Source organism: Dendropsophus ebraccatus, chromosome 2 (genome assembly GCF_027789765.1).
Source record: "Dendropsophus ebraccatus isolate aDenEbr1 chromosome 2, aDenEbr1.pat, whole genome shotgun sequence".
Taxonomy (NCBI): domain Eukaryota; kingdom Metazoa; phylum Chordata; class Amphibia; order Anura; family Hylidae; genus Dendropsophus; species Dendropsophus ebraccatus.
Window position 1 is genome coordinate 130,528,442 of NC_091455.1, and position 17,597 is coordinate 130,546,038.

The 17,597-nt window shown below is 39.3% G+C and overlaps 1 protein-coding gene across 1 annotated transcript in view; it reads right to left on the bottom strand.

Annotated features, from left to right (window-relative positions):
- CPNE4 (copine 4) overlaps positions 1 to 17,597 on the bottom strand; it is a 282,805-nt gene that overhangs the window by 42,078 nt on the left and 223,130 nt on the right. Inside the window, exons 9-11 of the mRNA XM_069958337.1 lie at positions 12,144 to 12,230; positions 6,257 to 6,316; positions 1,133 to 1,266 (exon numbers count right to left, since the gene is read on the bottom strand). Of these exons, the coding sequence (XP_069814438.1) occupies positions 1,133 to 1,266; positions 6,257 to 6,316; positions 12,144 to 12,230 (281 nt within the window). The remainder of the gene's footprint in view (positions 1 to 1,132; positions 1,267 to 6,256; positions 6,317 to 12,143; positions 12,231 to 17,597) is intronic.

A 17,597-nucleotide genomic window follows, 5' to 3' on the forward strand; every position in this document is an offset into this window, starting at 1 on the left:
CACGTATCTCTCCCGGACACGGTAGCTTCTATGGAACCTGACACTAAGCGCTAAGTTCCACTACCAACCAATGTCTCATCATTAAGTCAGACACAATTTCAGGTTAATGCTTGAAATGTGTAGGGCTAGGTCCACACTGTGTTTTTGCTGTCAGTTTAATGTATAAAAGTTTAAAGGAGAAAAAAATGGATGCCAAAATGGATGCTGGATCCATTTTCCATTGACTTTTAAAAAATGTTCAACATACACAAGACATGGTTGAAAATGTTTTTCTGTATGTTAAAATTAAATGGATGCTAAAACGCAGTGTGAACCTAATCTAAGTCAGGCTGGTATTTACCTTTTGTGGATTGTTAATTAAGTATGAATAAGTATAGTAGGAAGAATTGTTCTGTAAACCTCTGTACTAACCATTATTATTGGGACCCCAAGTCATTTGATAAAAGACTCATCTGAATTTTTACATAATGCTGCATATGAGAATGTCTTGCTGAGCTACGTATTAGAACTTTTTCACAGAAGTCAATAATTAGACTCAAACTGTGATGTGAAACCAATAGATAATGGAAGGAAATTTGCTTTAGAAGATCCTATTACACAATTATTACTGAAATAGTATTTGTATTGTCATTTTACATAAAGCACTTAAAGATTTCCTTTACTAAGCCTCTCTCTGAATTGCAAGTCAATAGTATTTGGTGCTGTGAAACTGCAAATATACAAAATAATCAAATAAATGTTCATGTCCTATCTATGCTAGGCTTTACGAAGGCTTTATATTATAGCAAGTCATTAAAAATAATCAAAAATTTAACTATTTCTGCTTGATATTATATTGTACCAAGGTCAACTTGTAAGTGTTAAACTTATTACAAAGTGTATAATGTTACCTTTCTAATGTTACATGCTCTGCTTTGGAGCATACTTATTATATACCAAAAAAGACACCAAAATTAAGACTTAGGGGACTACTTGTACATGTACCGCTGTGGATAAACATCTTCTTGCATCAAGATTCTTGAAAATAATTATAATGCTACAGACAAGCCACTTATTAGGACATTGTAGACAAGCACAGAGGGACGCATAACAGGATCCCATGAGAAGGACAATGCTACAAATCATATGTTACCTGTCATAGTCTTGGCAAATCTCCCCAACAGCCACCAGTGCTTTGAGATACTCATTGGGCTGGTAAGGATGGATATAGTGCAAGGAGCAACTGTTCCGTGGGTCTCCATTTGAGGCGGTGAAATCAATTGCTACCTAGAAATAAATGAAAGACATCATATGTAATATCTATAAAGACCTGAAGCACTTTGTATTATATTTTATATTAAGAGATCCCGAATTTTTATAAGGCTAATCCTAACTATTGAGTCTGAAGTAGGTCTGATAACAGAAGAGTTCTAATGCAGTCTTTATAGGTAAAAATGATTATTGTGTATCCTGGTGTCTTATATTTACAACTATACATCGTTAACGTCATCTATATACAACCTTATACGTCATTTTGACGGTGTGAACCTATCCGCAGACTGTATTTATTTTTTATTTTTATAGATAATACAGACAACCCTTTTAAGGGGTCATGCTGGCATAATTATTCAGATCAGGGATCACACCTGCACCATTGTGCGACATTAGTAAGACATAGTAAAAAGAGTTAGCATCCAAAGACAACTGGTCAACAAACTCTGCATAGATGAAATGTGACCGGAAGTCATCATGGCACCTTGGGCCAGATAGACGAAAAGCAAAAAATTTATTTTGCACCAAGGCTTTAGCTACATCATGTCAACTATGATTACATAACTTATAGTTGCAGTTATATAAGCAAGCACGTCACAAATGTGCTGATGAGAGATGGGCGGACCTGCTGAAAGCTCAAGTTCACATGAATCGGAACAATCGACGTGTAAAGCCTACTGCCTGGAGAAGGTGGATGCAGCCCTAATGACTGCCTGGAAAACATTTTTGGGCTGGGATTGGGCTTCTGCCAGGTTCCTAATAAAAGGGTCCCTTGTTCAACCTAATAATCTATAGATCTATGTCATTACTTGGGTGCTATAGTTTGTACTAACAATAAGACAAGTAATGTACAATATATACGATGCATTTACAATGATTGTTATTATGTAAGCTTTTTGATTGGTTTACATGTATCAGACCTTTGGACAGCTATATGCACTCTACTACCGCTGAATATACTTTTTAGCTAGCATTATTGTTTGCGTCTATTGGCTGACACAGGGTAGTATGCACTCTAGCTGACACAGCTGCGTTACTGGACAATTGTGTTTACAGTGTTTGTATAATTACTGCAATGTTTTATATCATATTTATGCTATTTTTCAAATTACTGGATGGGATGTATGCATGAAACTATTATATGGATGCTATTATGGATTTGATAAGGAACTTTTATTTGGGTATTGGGATAATTTCTATATCTATGTAACTAATATGGTTTGAGAAGTGTGCACCATATACTAGATTTAAGGGTTATGGATATACATGTACCTTATAAGCAGGGCTGCTTACATTTTAGAACATTTCAGAAAATCATGTTTCTCCATTATAAATGCTACACACAGCTTGACATTTTACACTTGGATTAAAAAAAAAGTGCATCCATTAAAGGATAGGATGTGAAATACTAATTGAATCACTCATATTGATCCAATTCTGTTAACATAAAAGCTTTGGGAAGACTTTAACACCAAATAGGGAACATTACTAGTGTGTGCAATAGTCAGTTATTATGACTACCGACTGTATAGGAACAAAAGAGGAACAGCGTGATAGCAAGGAAGTTCTCATTAACGCTTTAAATTAGTACGAATGTCTTTGTGGTCTCTTCTGAAACCTTTGCTTATCACCACAATTCTTTTCCACATCAAACGCCCTATTCTTCTTAGCTGCTGTTTCTATAGTCACCACCCAAGTGTGAAGTAATTGAAAAAAATACATTTAACTGTAACACACCACCGGATGAAAGGGTTAAGGAACATCATTTAGGGATCTTATATATAAGCTCTGAAATACTATGAAATGCATGGCGAGCACTTATTTCGAGTCATACAAAGGAATAGCTTACACAGCATACAGAGTAAAGGAACTGCTCTGATCAATGAACTCAAGGCGACTGTACACTGCTGGTGTCAAACTAATGAGCATGTGCAAAAATCTGCAAATACCATATGTGACACCAATAAGCGCTTGAGCTCTAGGTGTAGATATTGAATTATTATAACAAAGGAAAAAATTGCTCCAAATCTCCAACATCATTTCATTTCAAGGGTTTAAACTTCCTGAGGATTTATTTGATATAGCCTTATATTGGACAGAGGTGAGACCTTTGCTTTTTAATACAAAGCTCCAAATCTCCTGCTTTTCACCCAGGCACAGTTTTAAAGAAACATTCTGGCTGTCTGCATTTTCCTCTATGGGAAGCATGTTGAATATATGGGGCTCCCATTAAAGTGTGTCTGCAAATTTCACTATACTGCACATTTTATTTTTTCCTAGTTCTTAAATTGTTTTGTCATTTTTGGTTGTCTTGATATACATCCAGCCACTCCATTGAGGGAAAAAAAAATTGGATATCTATATACATACAATAGGTCATCAATATATTCACTATTTTCTGAATGAAGTTAAAGACATGATACTAAATTCTTTGTGTGGCAGGACACACCCATAGACCAGTGTTTCTCCTCCTTTAAGCCAAGTATCCCCATGTAAGAATTAAACTATACAGTAATGATACCTATTAGGTAAAAAGGTGTCATGTATACTAGTAGCAGAAAAGGGAGACTGTTAGGTCTCAATACACACTTTTTCCTCTACCTAACTAATTCTAAAATGTTATATCTTTATTATGCCATACTTTTTAAAATCACCAAAGGCTATCTGCCTATTCTCTTATATAGTATCAATTCTTATGTCCGCTGGCCAGCGGTACTCACTTGTCTAAACCTCCATAACCTATATTCTGTATTATAGCTGTATAAGCTATAGACAGATACCCTGAATTAAAAACACAAGCGTTTTCTCCCACCTGATGTTTTGTCAAGGGCAAATGGAGAAAAACGCTTGTGTTTTTAATTCAGGGTATCTGGCAATAGCTAATACAGCTGAATATAAGTTATGGAGGTTTAGACAAGTGAGTACCGCTGACCATCAGACCTAAGAATTGATACTATAAGAGAATAGGCAGAGATAGCCTTTGGTGACTTTAAATAGTATGGCATAATAAAGATATAACATTTTAAAAATAGTTAGATAGAGGAAAAAGTGTGTATTAAGTACCCCCATTTGACGCAATGTTCCAAATAAGTACCTCAAGAATGTAATCCGTTATAAAATTTGACTAAATAAGACATAGGCTTTGTATCAAATCTCTTTCAACAGTTGACTCCCAGATCAGAGCCCCCCATAACAATTTTACTGTAAATTATGCCACCTGTAGCCAGATGTAGTGCCCTCTATGGCCTGAAACAGTGCCCACTCTGTCTAGTAATAATTCCCCCTTCCCCTGTAGCCATACATAATATTCCCTGTAACCAGATATGCCCCATGTAGCCAGGTATAGCTAGATGCAAAGCTCCTCTATTTAGCCAAAAATGCCCTATGCAGTCAGGTATGCCCCTTATATTCAGATATGCCCCCTGTAGCCAGGTATGCTCAATGGCCCTTTTTAAGCATACAGAATATGTGAATACGTTTAGATTGATCCGGGTCTAAGTGTTCAGATCATCACCGACTGCAAAAAAGCAAGATTGAGAAAAGACGTGCCCCATAAACTTTCATTACCATATGACACAGAGCTGGGAGAGGACCATGCTGAGCACAGACTTCTCCCACTTCATTCTCACAAAGAATTGATTGATTCTCACCAATGAAAACTTTTGACATGTCTTGCGAGAACAAGCAAGGAGAGGACCCCGCTGCCACTTAGTTCGCTTCCTGCTCTGTCAGTGAGAAAAAGAATGCCCCATAGACTTTATTTATGAGTCTTATCACGTGACTCTTATCACATGTCTCCCAACTCGTTTTCACGATCATTTAATTGATTCTCGTCAATCAAAACTTTTAACATGTCTCTCTGACATCTTAGAAGTTTTTTGTAACAACAGTGACACTTTAAATCACCCCCTTTCCCATTTTAAAAATAAAAATACATAAAATAGTAGCATGTGAAATCTAATCAAATATAACAATATTTTCGCAAAAGCCAGGAACTCCACTCTGGGGTTTTGCTCAGTACTGTCTTGGCCAAAAGACTTACATTTCACTCAACTCGGCTTTAAGCTCTTTCCATCCTACCCTGCCCCCCCCCCCGACTTGTTGCATTATTATAACTGTAATTTGTAAAAAAAAAATTTGTAAATTTACAATTACATTTACATTCATATGGCACCAATAAAAACTAAAAATATTCCCCAACCAACCATGTAGGTAAAAAAAATACAAGCTTTATGGCTCTTAGAAGGTGAGGAGGAGAACACTGCTTGAGTGTGACCTGGACATCTGCATCAATTAGCCTTGGTCATGAAGAGGTTAAAGGGTATTCCCATCTGATAAATTTCTCCCCATACAAAGCTTGTTATCCCCTATCCATCTGACAGAATACACTTTTGAACATCTATTTAATTCTGTTATAACATTGACATTAATATTAAAGACTATACTTCAGTTCTTTTAAAGTTTCAGATGGAACCATAATTTCAGTTTTTTCCCCTATAAATCAATAGGATGTATAGTTTATAGGAAGCTTTGTAGTATAGACTGAATGGCTATTTTACTAGCCTTCTCCCAAATTTTCCTGGATGAGAATACCATAATGCAAAATAAAATCAGGTTAGCAATTTTGCTATGGATTAGTATCAGTGTAAATATACTTCAGAATGGGAACATTATTTTGGGTGAGGCTTGGTTATTGGTGATCTTTTGCACCATTATCCCATATTTTCTATGTATTAATGTGCTCCATTGAAGTCCATGGGAAATTGGTTGGGAGTGCACGCACTCTATGGAATGAAGGTCGTATTTGCGTATAACTGTCAAAATCATTAACATGCTCATTATTTATGGCCTTTTTACCCCCCCATGGCCTTTTTACACATGCAATAACATATGTGTCTTGCTCAGTGGTGGTCTGATGAGACGGCCCTAATAAATACTGCCCCCCCCCATAGTTTATAAATAAATACATTTTTTAACATTGAATCTTGCCAAAAAAGTTACTTACTGTAAACTGTATTTGACATCCTCCCATGATATAGTCTAAGAATGAATGCATTTTATGGATCTGAAAGAGAAATTTTACTTACGTTTAAACACAATAACATTTAAACTGTTATACACAGTATACAGTGAGAATGCTTCATATTAGAGATGAGCGAAGAGCAAATATACAGTAATAACGAATCGAATCGCTTCATTAGCTCAGCAGTCGGCTTATCAGCTGGTTGTCTTTTAAGTTACTGCCGCTCTGTACCACTCCTCCTCAGGTGCCTAGAAAAGCTGGATTCAGTCCTGGGAAACTTAACCGAGTTTCCCCAGGACTGGATCTAGTTTTTTCAGGGACCCAGGGAGGAGTGACATGGAGCGGCACTGAGTTAAAAGGCAGTCGGATGATAATCTGACTGCCAAGCTAATGAAGCGATTTGCTTTGTTATTACTGTATATTTGCTCATCTTTACTTCATATAATGCTCACAATAGAGGTACAGTAGTCCCTCAACATACAATATTAATTGGTTCCAGGACAACCATTGTAGGTTGAAACCATTGTATGTTGAGACCAAAACTCTATGGAAAACTGGTCATTGGTTCTGAAGCTGCAAAATATCATCCAAAAGTGAGAAAAAAATTAAAATTTAAAGGGAAATAAGTATCCAACAATAAGGATAAAGCAAGTCCTTACATATATCAGTCAGAAGGAGCTACTGGAGACTGTAAATTTCTTTCTATGTAGAGGACCGGAGCATTTCAGGGTCCTATACAGATCACACTGGGTCCCTTAAATATACAATAAGGCTGCCCTCACCTGGTGCCCAAAGAAGCAATTCATCCTGGCCCAGGTAAAGAGCAGTAGAGGACATGTAGTGTCACACTGTACTGTAGAGAGGTGCTTTTCAGTGTGTGCACTTCACTAATACTGGGGTTTACCAGTAAAACGGCCACTTTCATTGGTTTATCATTTAGTTATTCACATGTGCCGCAGATCCTGACTGTCTGTAGCATTGTATGTTGGGTCTGGTCTCAAGTTACAATGGCCCAGAAAGGAACATTGTATGTTGAAAATATTGTAACCTGAGGCCATTGTAAGTTGATGGATTACTGAATATAATACACAGTAGGGGAAACAAAAAAAAAGTATGAAATGTGTTTTAGGAAAACAAAAGGATTTTACCTTTTTTCATAATTCACTGTCATTGTATGTTTTCCCACATGCATGCACTGTAAAATATCTTGAATAAGCTACAAGTATGATACCTCATAAAAATAAGCAGAAAGCACACCTGACAAGTCTTCTGACAGGTCATACAAATATAAAAATTGTTTCTGAATTATGTAAAATGAATTCTTATCCATATATGTCTTATTGTGTAATCATGGAAACCAAACAGCTAGAAATAAATCTCTTAGGCTCCTATTTCACAGATTGATTTTTAACGATTAACGACTAACGATAAATGATCGCCAACCTTAATCGTTCACCATATTACACAGAACGATGGTCGTTAGTTACGATTGTTACTAAGATTGTTATTGTGATTGTTACTATGATCGTTTATTCCTTCTGATCCCAGCAAAACAATGAACAATGTGCAATTACACTGAACGATTAGTGAACAAATGCGGAACTTGAAATGTGGAATTACACTGAACGATTAGCGAATGATTAACGATAATTTTAGGTTCAGTTCTAAATCAACGATCAACGACATACAAATGATTTTTTGATCGTTGCCTATAATTACACAGAACATTTATCGTTTCAATTCGAGCAATATAACGATTTTTCACACGATAAATGTAATAGAGCCCTTAGACGCTGTTCCCTAATCCAGTCTATACCAAATCAGAAACCCAGTTGGTTTTCTGTTCTCCCCCGCACATTAATTGGTATTTAAATTGGTGACCATCCTCTATGAAACATTTGCCAAATGCCGCAAGTCCTGCCATATATGAAACCATTGCCTGTTCTTGTGTTCTTCTATTCCTTTGCCACTTTCTTTCCTTTAATTCACAATTTAGTTACAATGGCCTGTACTTAAGCCATAAACACTACCAAAACAGCCAAACAGCAAAACATGTTATGAGCCAACCATGCATGAGCATGCATAGAACAAACCCAGAGGTAGATATCGTGACAAGACAGAAGGGAGACAAGACTGGACACAAGGAGGTAGGGGGAATGAGGGGTTAGCCAATATGCCCCATTGCCCCATTTAGTCACAAATATCTCATTAGACGTGATTAGAGATGAGCAAACAAACATCCGAACCCCATCATTCGACATTTGATTAGCTGGGACTGCTGAAGTTGGATAAAGCTCTAAGGTTGTCTGGAAAACATAGATACAGCCCATGACTATATCCATGTTTTCTACATAGCCTTAGGGCTTTATCCAACTTCAGCAGCCACCGCTAATCAAATCGGATGGACTCGAGCATGCTCGAGGTTCGCTCATCTCTAGACGTGAAGTTACACCCATTAGGAGTCCCAGATAAGATTAAAGGTATCCACCCTGTCTACTACCACCAGAGAGAGGTAGTCCATCCCCTATTCCCTGTGATCCTATTTAGTAGTTCCAGGTTTGATGGAGATGCCTGTTTTTTTTCAGTGTCTTGTTATAAGACATCTGCGGGTTGTAAGAATATGAAAAAGCATTTTCAGACAATATATTTTGAGTTTGCACCTCCATTACTTTGTGTGCAGAGTCCGTTTGCTAAAAATAGCCCGAGTGCTGCATGTGACTTGTAGTGCCGCCACGCAGGGGCATAGCTAGGATTCATGGGGCCCCATAGCAAAAAACTGTATGGGGCCCCCCTCCCATATATATATATACTCGGTGATGTGGCAAAAAAAAAAATTCTCTTGTGGCCAGAGGCAGAATCCTGCGTGCAGCCACAACAGTGACTGGCAGAGGAGAAAGCCAATGTCTGCTTGTTCTGTCCATCCACTGTATTTAACTATAACAGGGTATTAGGAGACTCATGGTTATATACATAGGTGCAGGAGCTGACTACCTTTTGCTTAACCCCTTATTTACTGCAGTGTGTAAGTGACCCAGTGTTCTCTTACATGCTGCAACACAAACAAAGGGTTAATGCAGGAGACAATTAGCTCTCTCCTTTGCTACTCCTGCACTGATAACCCCTGACTTCTGCAGGAGCTCAGAGGTCAGAGGTTATCAGAGAGCTAATTGTCTTGAGCTTATATTAACCCTTTTTTGCGTTGCAGCATGTAAGAGAACACTGGGTCATTTACACACTGCAGTACATAAGGAGTTAAGCAAAAGGACACAGGAGGCTCTTATCTTCCCTGGGCCCCCTCCCTCCACGGGCCTCATAGCAACCGCCTTCCCTGCCTCTATGGTAGCTACGCTACTGCCGCAACGATCCCTATGTCTCTGCAAGCATTTTCAGACAATGTTTGCGAAGACGGGGCTGGGAAGAATTTTGGCAAACATTCCTAAGGGGTTAGGGAGATGTCGTACTCCAATACCTGAAGCACAAGATTCTTCACAGCTCTCCAGTATGGTTGAATAATCGCACAGTCCCAGAATAGATGCGTAAGATAACCCTGGGCTCTATTACAGCACCAACACAATAGGGAAAGCATTACTTTGAACTTAGGAAGAATCTCGTAGGTGTGGTACCAGTGGACATTCGTATTGGTTCTCTTTGAATACCATGCATAAAGCATCCATCAGGGGAGCACCTTCTGTAATTTTACAATTTTAGCATATAGAAGTGAAGTAGTAAGCTTTAAGAGGAAGGGGGAGGGGTAGCAAGGTAGAGTATATAGCAAAAATAAGTGAAGGTGGAGAAGCGGCATAGCAATATCACTGTGCACATTAACCTACTATTACATCCCTTTTTCATATTTTACTATCCCTTTTCTGTGCTATAATTTTAAGCCTTATTCCTGTACTGTGTACAATTTCCCTGTGCATTTCGAAGACCAAAGTAAACATGTGCAGTTCTGAACTTGTTGCAGGAGGTGGTCTTAGTAGAATGGGGCCTTATTTCATATTTTTCTTAGAGGCGTCATGGTTACTTGTTATGGCCCTGCTCAAAATGTATGTACAGTATTAGGCCAAGTTCACACAGTGTATGCCCCTGTCTGTGAAGTTCATCCTGGCCGGTACTGCAGTACTGGCCGGATGAACTTCATTTCTTTTTAATTAAAATGCGGGCGCATTCGGGTGTGCCCGCATTCCAATTAACCATAGCAGACAATGTAAAGTGTAGCCGCACAAAACTGACTTGTCAATTTTCTGTGCGGCCGCATGGAATCCCGGACGGAGTGTATACTATGTGTATACACTCCGGCTGGGATTCCATAGACTTCAATAGACCATAGACTGTGATTGGCCACTTTATAAATTAACAGTCGTTGTTGTAAACCTGCAACATCGGCTGTTGTTTAATGAATTTATATGTTGTGTGAACTTAGCCTTAAAATGCTGGTACTACTCACTGCTGTGGCAATCATGAAAATGGATAAACATGCTTTTTCTGTTTTATGTAACTCCTGCAGAGGAATAGCAAGAGCTGCATACATGCACATCCGCCTCTCCATTGTTCTCCACATGGATGTTTTGCCTGTACTTCAGCAAGCAGATTGGGTGACACCTGTTTTTTACATAGTTGCCATAGACTAGACACGCATCCATGAGACATTTATATTAAATCCAGTTGATATATCATAAATGTCTGAGTTGAGAATCCTCCTATAATGCTTCTGGATGTTTTCCCACCTAAAGATATGTGAGATAAAATAATAATCATGGTGGCATTTTTTGGGACCTCTATTTCTTAAACTCTAGATGTCAGGAATGTGCAGTAAGCCTGGTGTGAACTGGGCCTGTTTTTACTTTTGTCTGACACACCCGCTTCACCATCCTGGCAATGCAGGAGTTACACTGCTCAATGCTAGCCTTGATCACTGCAGCTGAGCAGTGTTGTTTGATTGACACATGCCTCTGCCTATCTGGATCCTTGAGGATCAGAGTGCCGGTCCAATGAGGATCCGGACCGGGCTTTTGATCCTTATTAATGAAAGCAGTGGCCAGTCTCTCACTGCTGGCTATTAAGGTGCACACCCTGATCCCAGCTCCCCCTGTCTACTCCTGCAATACCCATTCCTAATTCCTCTGCTTGCTCGATTTGGTACCTGACCTCCCGCCTGACCTTTGACTACCCGTTTGATCTTCGATTTTGTACTGCGTTGCCCGTTTGGTTCAGACTTTGCTTGTTGACTTCCCTATATTGTGTTTGTCTGTCTTGTTCTGTCTTCGTGGTTGTCCGCGGCTGACTATGTCCGATTGAGGCAAGTAGGTAGGGACAGTGGGTGGGTCCAGGCTCAGGGCCCACTGTCTCGTCTTGTCCCTACCTCCCAGTCCTGACACTAGAACTAGCTTTTCTCTAGTATGATATACTTAAAATATACTAAAATCTACATTAAATATGTGTTATGTATCTTTAAAGAGTAATATACATCTCTGCCAATAGATTTACAAGGATTGCCGCAATAAACTGGTAGTATTTATGCCCTGTGAGACCTGGCCTGCAAATCCTACCACATTACGACAGTAGAGGGAATTAAAGTGAGCTTTTTCTGGGTCAGGTCAGTAAGGGGTTACATATTTATTTATAGATAATGTGAAAGATTAATGAGAGTATAATTCTGACCTATAAAGCTACTGCTGTCAAGTCATTTAGCAAGGAAAGTTATAAGAAAAAAAACTGACTTGGCTGTAGAATGTATATGTGATGCATGTCTCACTGCAAAACTTAAGAAAATCCACTTCTTATTATCAGTATATCAAAACGATGCACAGAATCATTATAGAAAGAATTCATATAAAGAATTATTTACAGACAAAAGTTGTAAACTTACCTTACACAAGTTGAGAATTACGATACCAGAATTTTTATAGTTTTTCTTTTTCATTTTGTACTTTGGATTTATGCATTCCCACTGTACCTATAGCAAAGACAGAGAGAAGAGACCCTTGTCACAAAGTGTCAAAGGACTTGACTATTGTAAAAAACAACCTTGGTATGACAGGTTACTATGATTGCCCCATTTAGTTGGTTAAACTTGATAAATGTGTCTTTTTTCTACTGTATTAAATTTGTATGCTCAAATCCGATTGAGCTTTAGGCTGGGTTCACACTATGTATATTTCAGGCAGTATTTGGTCCTCATGTCAGGTCCTCATAGCAACCAAAACCAGGAGTGGATTGAAAACACAGAAAGGATCTGTTCACACAATGTTGAAATTGAGTGGATGGCCGCCATATAACAGTAAATAACGGCCATTATTTCAATACCACAGCCGTTGTTTTAAAATAACAGCAAAAATTTGCCATTAAATGACGGCCATCCACTCAATTACAACATTATGTGAACAGATCCTTTCTGTGTTTTCAATCCACTTCTGGTTTTGGTTGCTATACAGCCTCACAAATACAGCCTCAAATATACATAGTGTGAACCCAGCCTATGATAAGCTGTATGTATTTTTCTCTAGGCTTTCTCTAGACTCTCTGGGGCTGCATCCAATCTCTTCAGCCACCAATATTCAAATGTTGGCTATTGGACTCATGCTGAAGTTGTGCTCATCTCTAGTGGAGATGTAACCTCCTACCAGATACCTACCAATCCCAAAAAATAAAGGTAATCTGTCAGGTCCCAGGCCCTAAGGTGCTTACAGTGTACTGTAACTGGCAGTCCCCAAGAGAGCATGGTACCTTTTGGTAATTTGTCCATGCAGTGGCTTAGGCACAATCCTACTGTAAATAAGTGTCAAAGAGGAGTTGTTTGTGCCACACTCTGGCACACCTCACCACTTGTTCCTCCTCCCTCTTCTTCATTAATAATCAATGCTGACCAGCCTCCTGTCAGCTGTCAGCCAGTGTCTCTGATTGCAGATCAGTCCTTTGTAGGCAGTTAATGTCTGAAAGAAACACTCAGATATAGTTGAATTTCTGAGCCCAAATGTGTTAGAGCTGTGGTCTAGGGGTAACTTACCTGTATACAGACATGCCAGCAGTTTGTTTGAAATCCCATGATGGAAATTAAATATAGGTCTTCATTTTTTTTCTTCTCATTATTGTATCAATTTTAAGTCTATGTTCACATTCAGTATTTTTACTCAATATTTTGGTCAGTATTTTGCAGCCATTGTTTTAAAATAACGGCAATTATTTGCCATTAAATGGCGACCATCTTCATAAATTCAACAGGGATTTGAACCAAAGAATAAACTGCTGGCAGGTCTCTATACAGGTCAGTTACCCTCAGACCACAGCTCCAACGTATTTGGGCTCAGAAATTCTACTGAATGTTTCTTTTAGACATAAACTGCCTACAGAGGACTGATCTTCAATCAGAGACACTGGCTGACAGCTGTGCAGGAGGCCGGGCAGCATTGAATTTTCATGAAGAAGAGGGAGGAGGGGTGAGGTGTGCCTGAGTGTGTCACAAACAACTCCTCTTTGACTCTTCATTACAGTAGAAGACCTGAGAATTTGCATAATCCACTCCAAGGACAAATTACCAAAAGGCACCATGCTCACTAGGGGACTACCAGCTACACTACACTGTCAGCACTGTCAGCATATTAGGTGCTTTTGAGCTGCATCACTGATTCTTTTTTACTGAAATCACTTTATTCTTAGGATCATTGTCCTGGCAGTTCAATCTATTCTCTACCAATAAACAAATAACGGCAAAACCAAGCAAAATTCTATTCCTTGCTAAAAGCTCTTTGTAAAAAAAAACCCCCAAAAACCTCTACTTTACTTATTAATACCTATTATAGAATATACTGAGTTTAGTTAAATAACCTATTGACTTTCGTCCTACTGTTTTGCATTAACAAATAAAGTTGCTTTAGCTACTATATAGTGAAACAGCCTTGGTAACAGCAGTGGGGTGTTGAGATATAAAATACGCATTCTGAGAGTGGGTCAATACACACATCAGTTAACAGACCTGGTGACATTTAGCGGAGTCAAACTCAGTGGAGTTTGACATTATACAGAGTACAAACAATTACACCATTGAAAGCAAACATAGCAATACCTAAAGTCAGACTACAGGGCCAATGTCAGGGAAACTGAACAATGATGGGTAAACTATTTTAGATAGTAATACGGGAGGCTATTGTGTACACACAGAAACCGATACTGGTGTACAATATAAAATGTATATCCCAAATAATAACAGAGTAGTCTAAATGACATACTTAGGCTATGTTCCCACAACGCTTTTTTAATCCGTACAGCCAAAATTTCCCACTGAAATCTATTCAGTTAAAAGTTTTAAGTTTGACTTTCTTTGATTTATATTACAGCTCTGATATAGTCCAGGATTCCCTTGCTACACCTGGCATGTTGAAAGTTAATTATTTTGGAAAAAGGACATTTTGTCCTATATAATTTGATCACAAACCACAGCTGCTGATTTCCCCTTTTGCCCCACAGCTCAATTATCGGTCTTGTGTAATGGATTTTCTGACTGAGGTAGCAGACAGACACGACAAACGTATCAGGGAAATTCTCTAGCAGCTGTTTCTCTAGCCTCCAGAGAGAATCCCTCTACCTTTAGAATGCCATATGAATGTTTAGACAGAATAGGTACAAGCTACTACACTATATTGATTAGATCAGTTTCATGTATTCCTTGTAGTTGTAGTTTTTGTGCTTTATTTGCATTTTTAGGGAAGCAAAAGAATTAAAGCAAACCTGTCACTCTGAAATGTAATCTATTTTTCAGGCATCATGAATGATTGAATAAGTTTAATATATAGATTTGTAGAAATAAATTTGGCATAACTATATTGATCTAACTGTATGCTTATTATAGGCTTAGGAAGCCAGTGAGCAGTCTTACTTAGTGAAAGACAGCTGATTTACATGCACATTCATAAGGGAAGACTAACGATCACTGAGTATGACCTCCTACTGCACTCCTTCGCTTAGAATAAGCAGAGATTTAGAATAATATATTACAAGTTTCCGAAAAAACTATATTGATTGCCTGCTGGATAAAGGTTACCACCTGTACGTGGATAACTTTTATACCAGCGCCCCCCTCTTCCCATCCCTCGCTGCCCAAGCTACTGTAGCTTGTGGCACGATCCGAAAAAATCAGAAGATAAAATAAAGCCCTAATATTTAGCAGCCATGGAGCGGACCCAGCGCTTCTGGATATGAAGGACCCCGTATCGTATCAGGGCAACATTTTCTAGGTGACGTCCCCCACACTGGAGAACGGGAGGCCCCAGAAGAAGTGCAGAGTGTGGCGTAATGGGGGATCAGGAAGGACACCATTTTCCAGTGTGACGCCTGTCCTGATCACCCCAACCTCTGCATACTGGATCGCTTCAAGGCGTACCACACGTCATTGGAGTTCTACATTTTCTAAATTCCTTCCCTTATTCCTATTTCAGGGGTCACGTTGGTCCAGGGATTATTCTGATCGCCATTTTGGAGTCGGGAAGGATTTTTTTTCCTGTGATTAGGCTACTGTTGTCTGCCTCACAAGGGTTTTTTTAGCCTTCCTCTGGATCAACACAGGTTGAATTTGATGGACTTCTGTCCTTTTCAACCTTATAAATTAATAATTGGCCTTATACCCACACATAAATTAAAAATTGTCCCTTTTCCCCAACTAAATAGGCATAGCCCCCATTCCCATTAGAGGCTTGCCATGATGCAATTACAAAGCCTCTGTGCTGCCAGGACAGTAGAACCCCCCCTAAGTGATCCCATTATGTAAACTACACCCCATGAGGAATCTAACAAGGGGTACAGGATATGGCCCCCTTGTGACGGGCACATTTGTGTCGTGAAAATGAAAAAAATTGTATTTTTTATTTTCACACCACATGTTCTACATATGTGCCCATCACCAGTGGGGTTTATATGCTCACTGCACCCCCTTGTTAGATTCCTTGTGGGGTGTACTTTCCAGAATGGGGTCACTTGAGGGGAGTTTCTACTGTCCTAACAGCACAGGGGCTTTGTAACTGCGACATGGCCTCCATCCTCCATTCCAGACTCTAAATGGCGCTCTGTACCTTTGGTGGCTTGCCCTGTGCCCACATGGCACATTATGTTCATGGCATGGCACATGTGGGGCATTTTCGTGCTCAGCGGAAATTACCCTACACGTTTTGTGTTCATTTTCTTTTTTAACCCCTTGTGGAAATGGAAAAAATCAAGGCTAGACCAACATTTAGTGTAAAAATATTTTTTTACTAAATCATTGATCTTGTCTTAATTTTTTTATTTTCATAAGGGGTCAAAAGATAAACAAAACCACAAAATGTGTAGAGCAATTTCCCTTGAGTACGAAAATACCCCACATGTGAACATAAAGCGCCATGCGGATGCAGGGTAAGCCCCAAAGGGAAGGAGCGCCACTTGACTTTTGGAGGCTGGATTTGGCTGGAATTGATTTCGAGGGCCATGTTGCATTTAAAAGGCCCCTGTGTTGCCAAGACAGTTTAAACCCCCCACAAGTGACCCCATTATGGAAACTTCACCCCACAAGGAATGTAACAAGGGGTGTAGTTTGCATATGGACCCCACTGGTGCAGGGCACAAATGTGGAACAATGTGGTGTGAAAATAAAATATTCAATTTTTTACACTAAAATGTTGGTCTAGCCTTGAATCTTTCATTTTCACAAGGGGTTAAAAGAGAAAAAAACAAAATATGTGGAGAGCAATTTCCCCCGAGTTCGTAAATACCCCACATGTGGACATAAAGCGCAATGTGGGTGCGGGGCAAGCCTCCGAAGGGAAGGGGTGCCATTTGAATTTTGGGGGCTGGATTTGGCCAGAATGGATGATGAACACTATGTCGCATTTACAAAGCCCTCGTGCTGCCAAAACAGTGAGAACCCCCCACAAGTGACCCCATTCTGGAAACTACACCCCTAAAGGAATCTAACAAGAGGTGCAGTGAGGATATGGACCGCTTGATAATGGCCACATTTGTGCTGTGAAAGTGAAAAAATGAAATTTTTCACTTTCATGTCGCATTGTTCCACATTTGTGTCTGTCACCAGTGGGGTCCATATGCTCACTGCACCCCTTGTTAGATTCGTTGAGGGGTGTAGTTTCCAGAATGGGGTCACTTGTGGGGGGTTTCCACTGTAATATAAAAGTTTATATTTCCCTAAGTCTATTCATGAAGATACAGACTGCCTTTGCACTCTGTATATTTTACTTTACCCAATCCTCTGTTTCTGTGCAGCAAGGCCGGGCGCCGCCATCTTGAAGACGTCAGTTGCATTCCAGCGCTAGAACAGTGGATTAGGTAAAGTATAAGATAC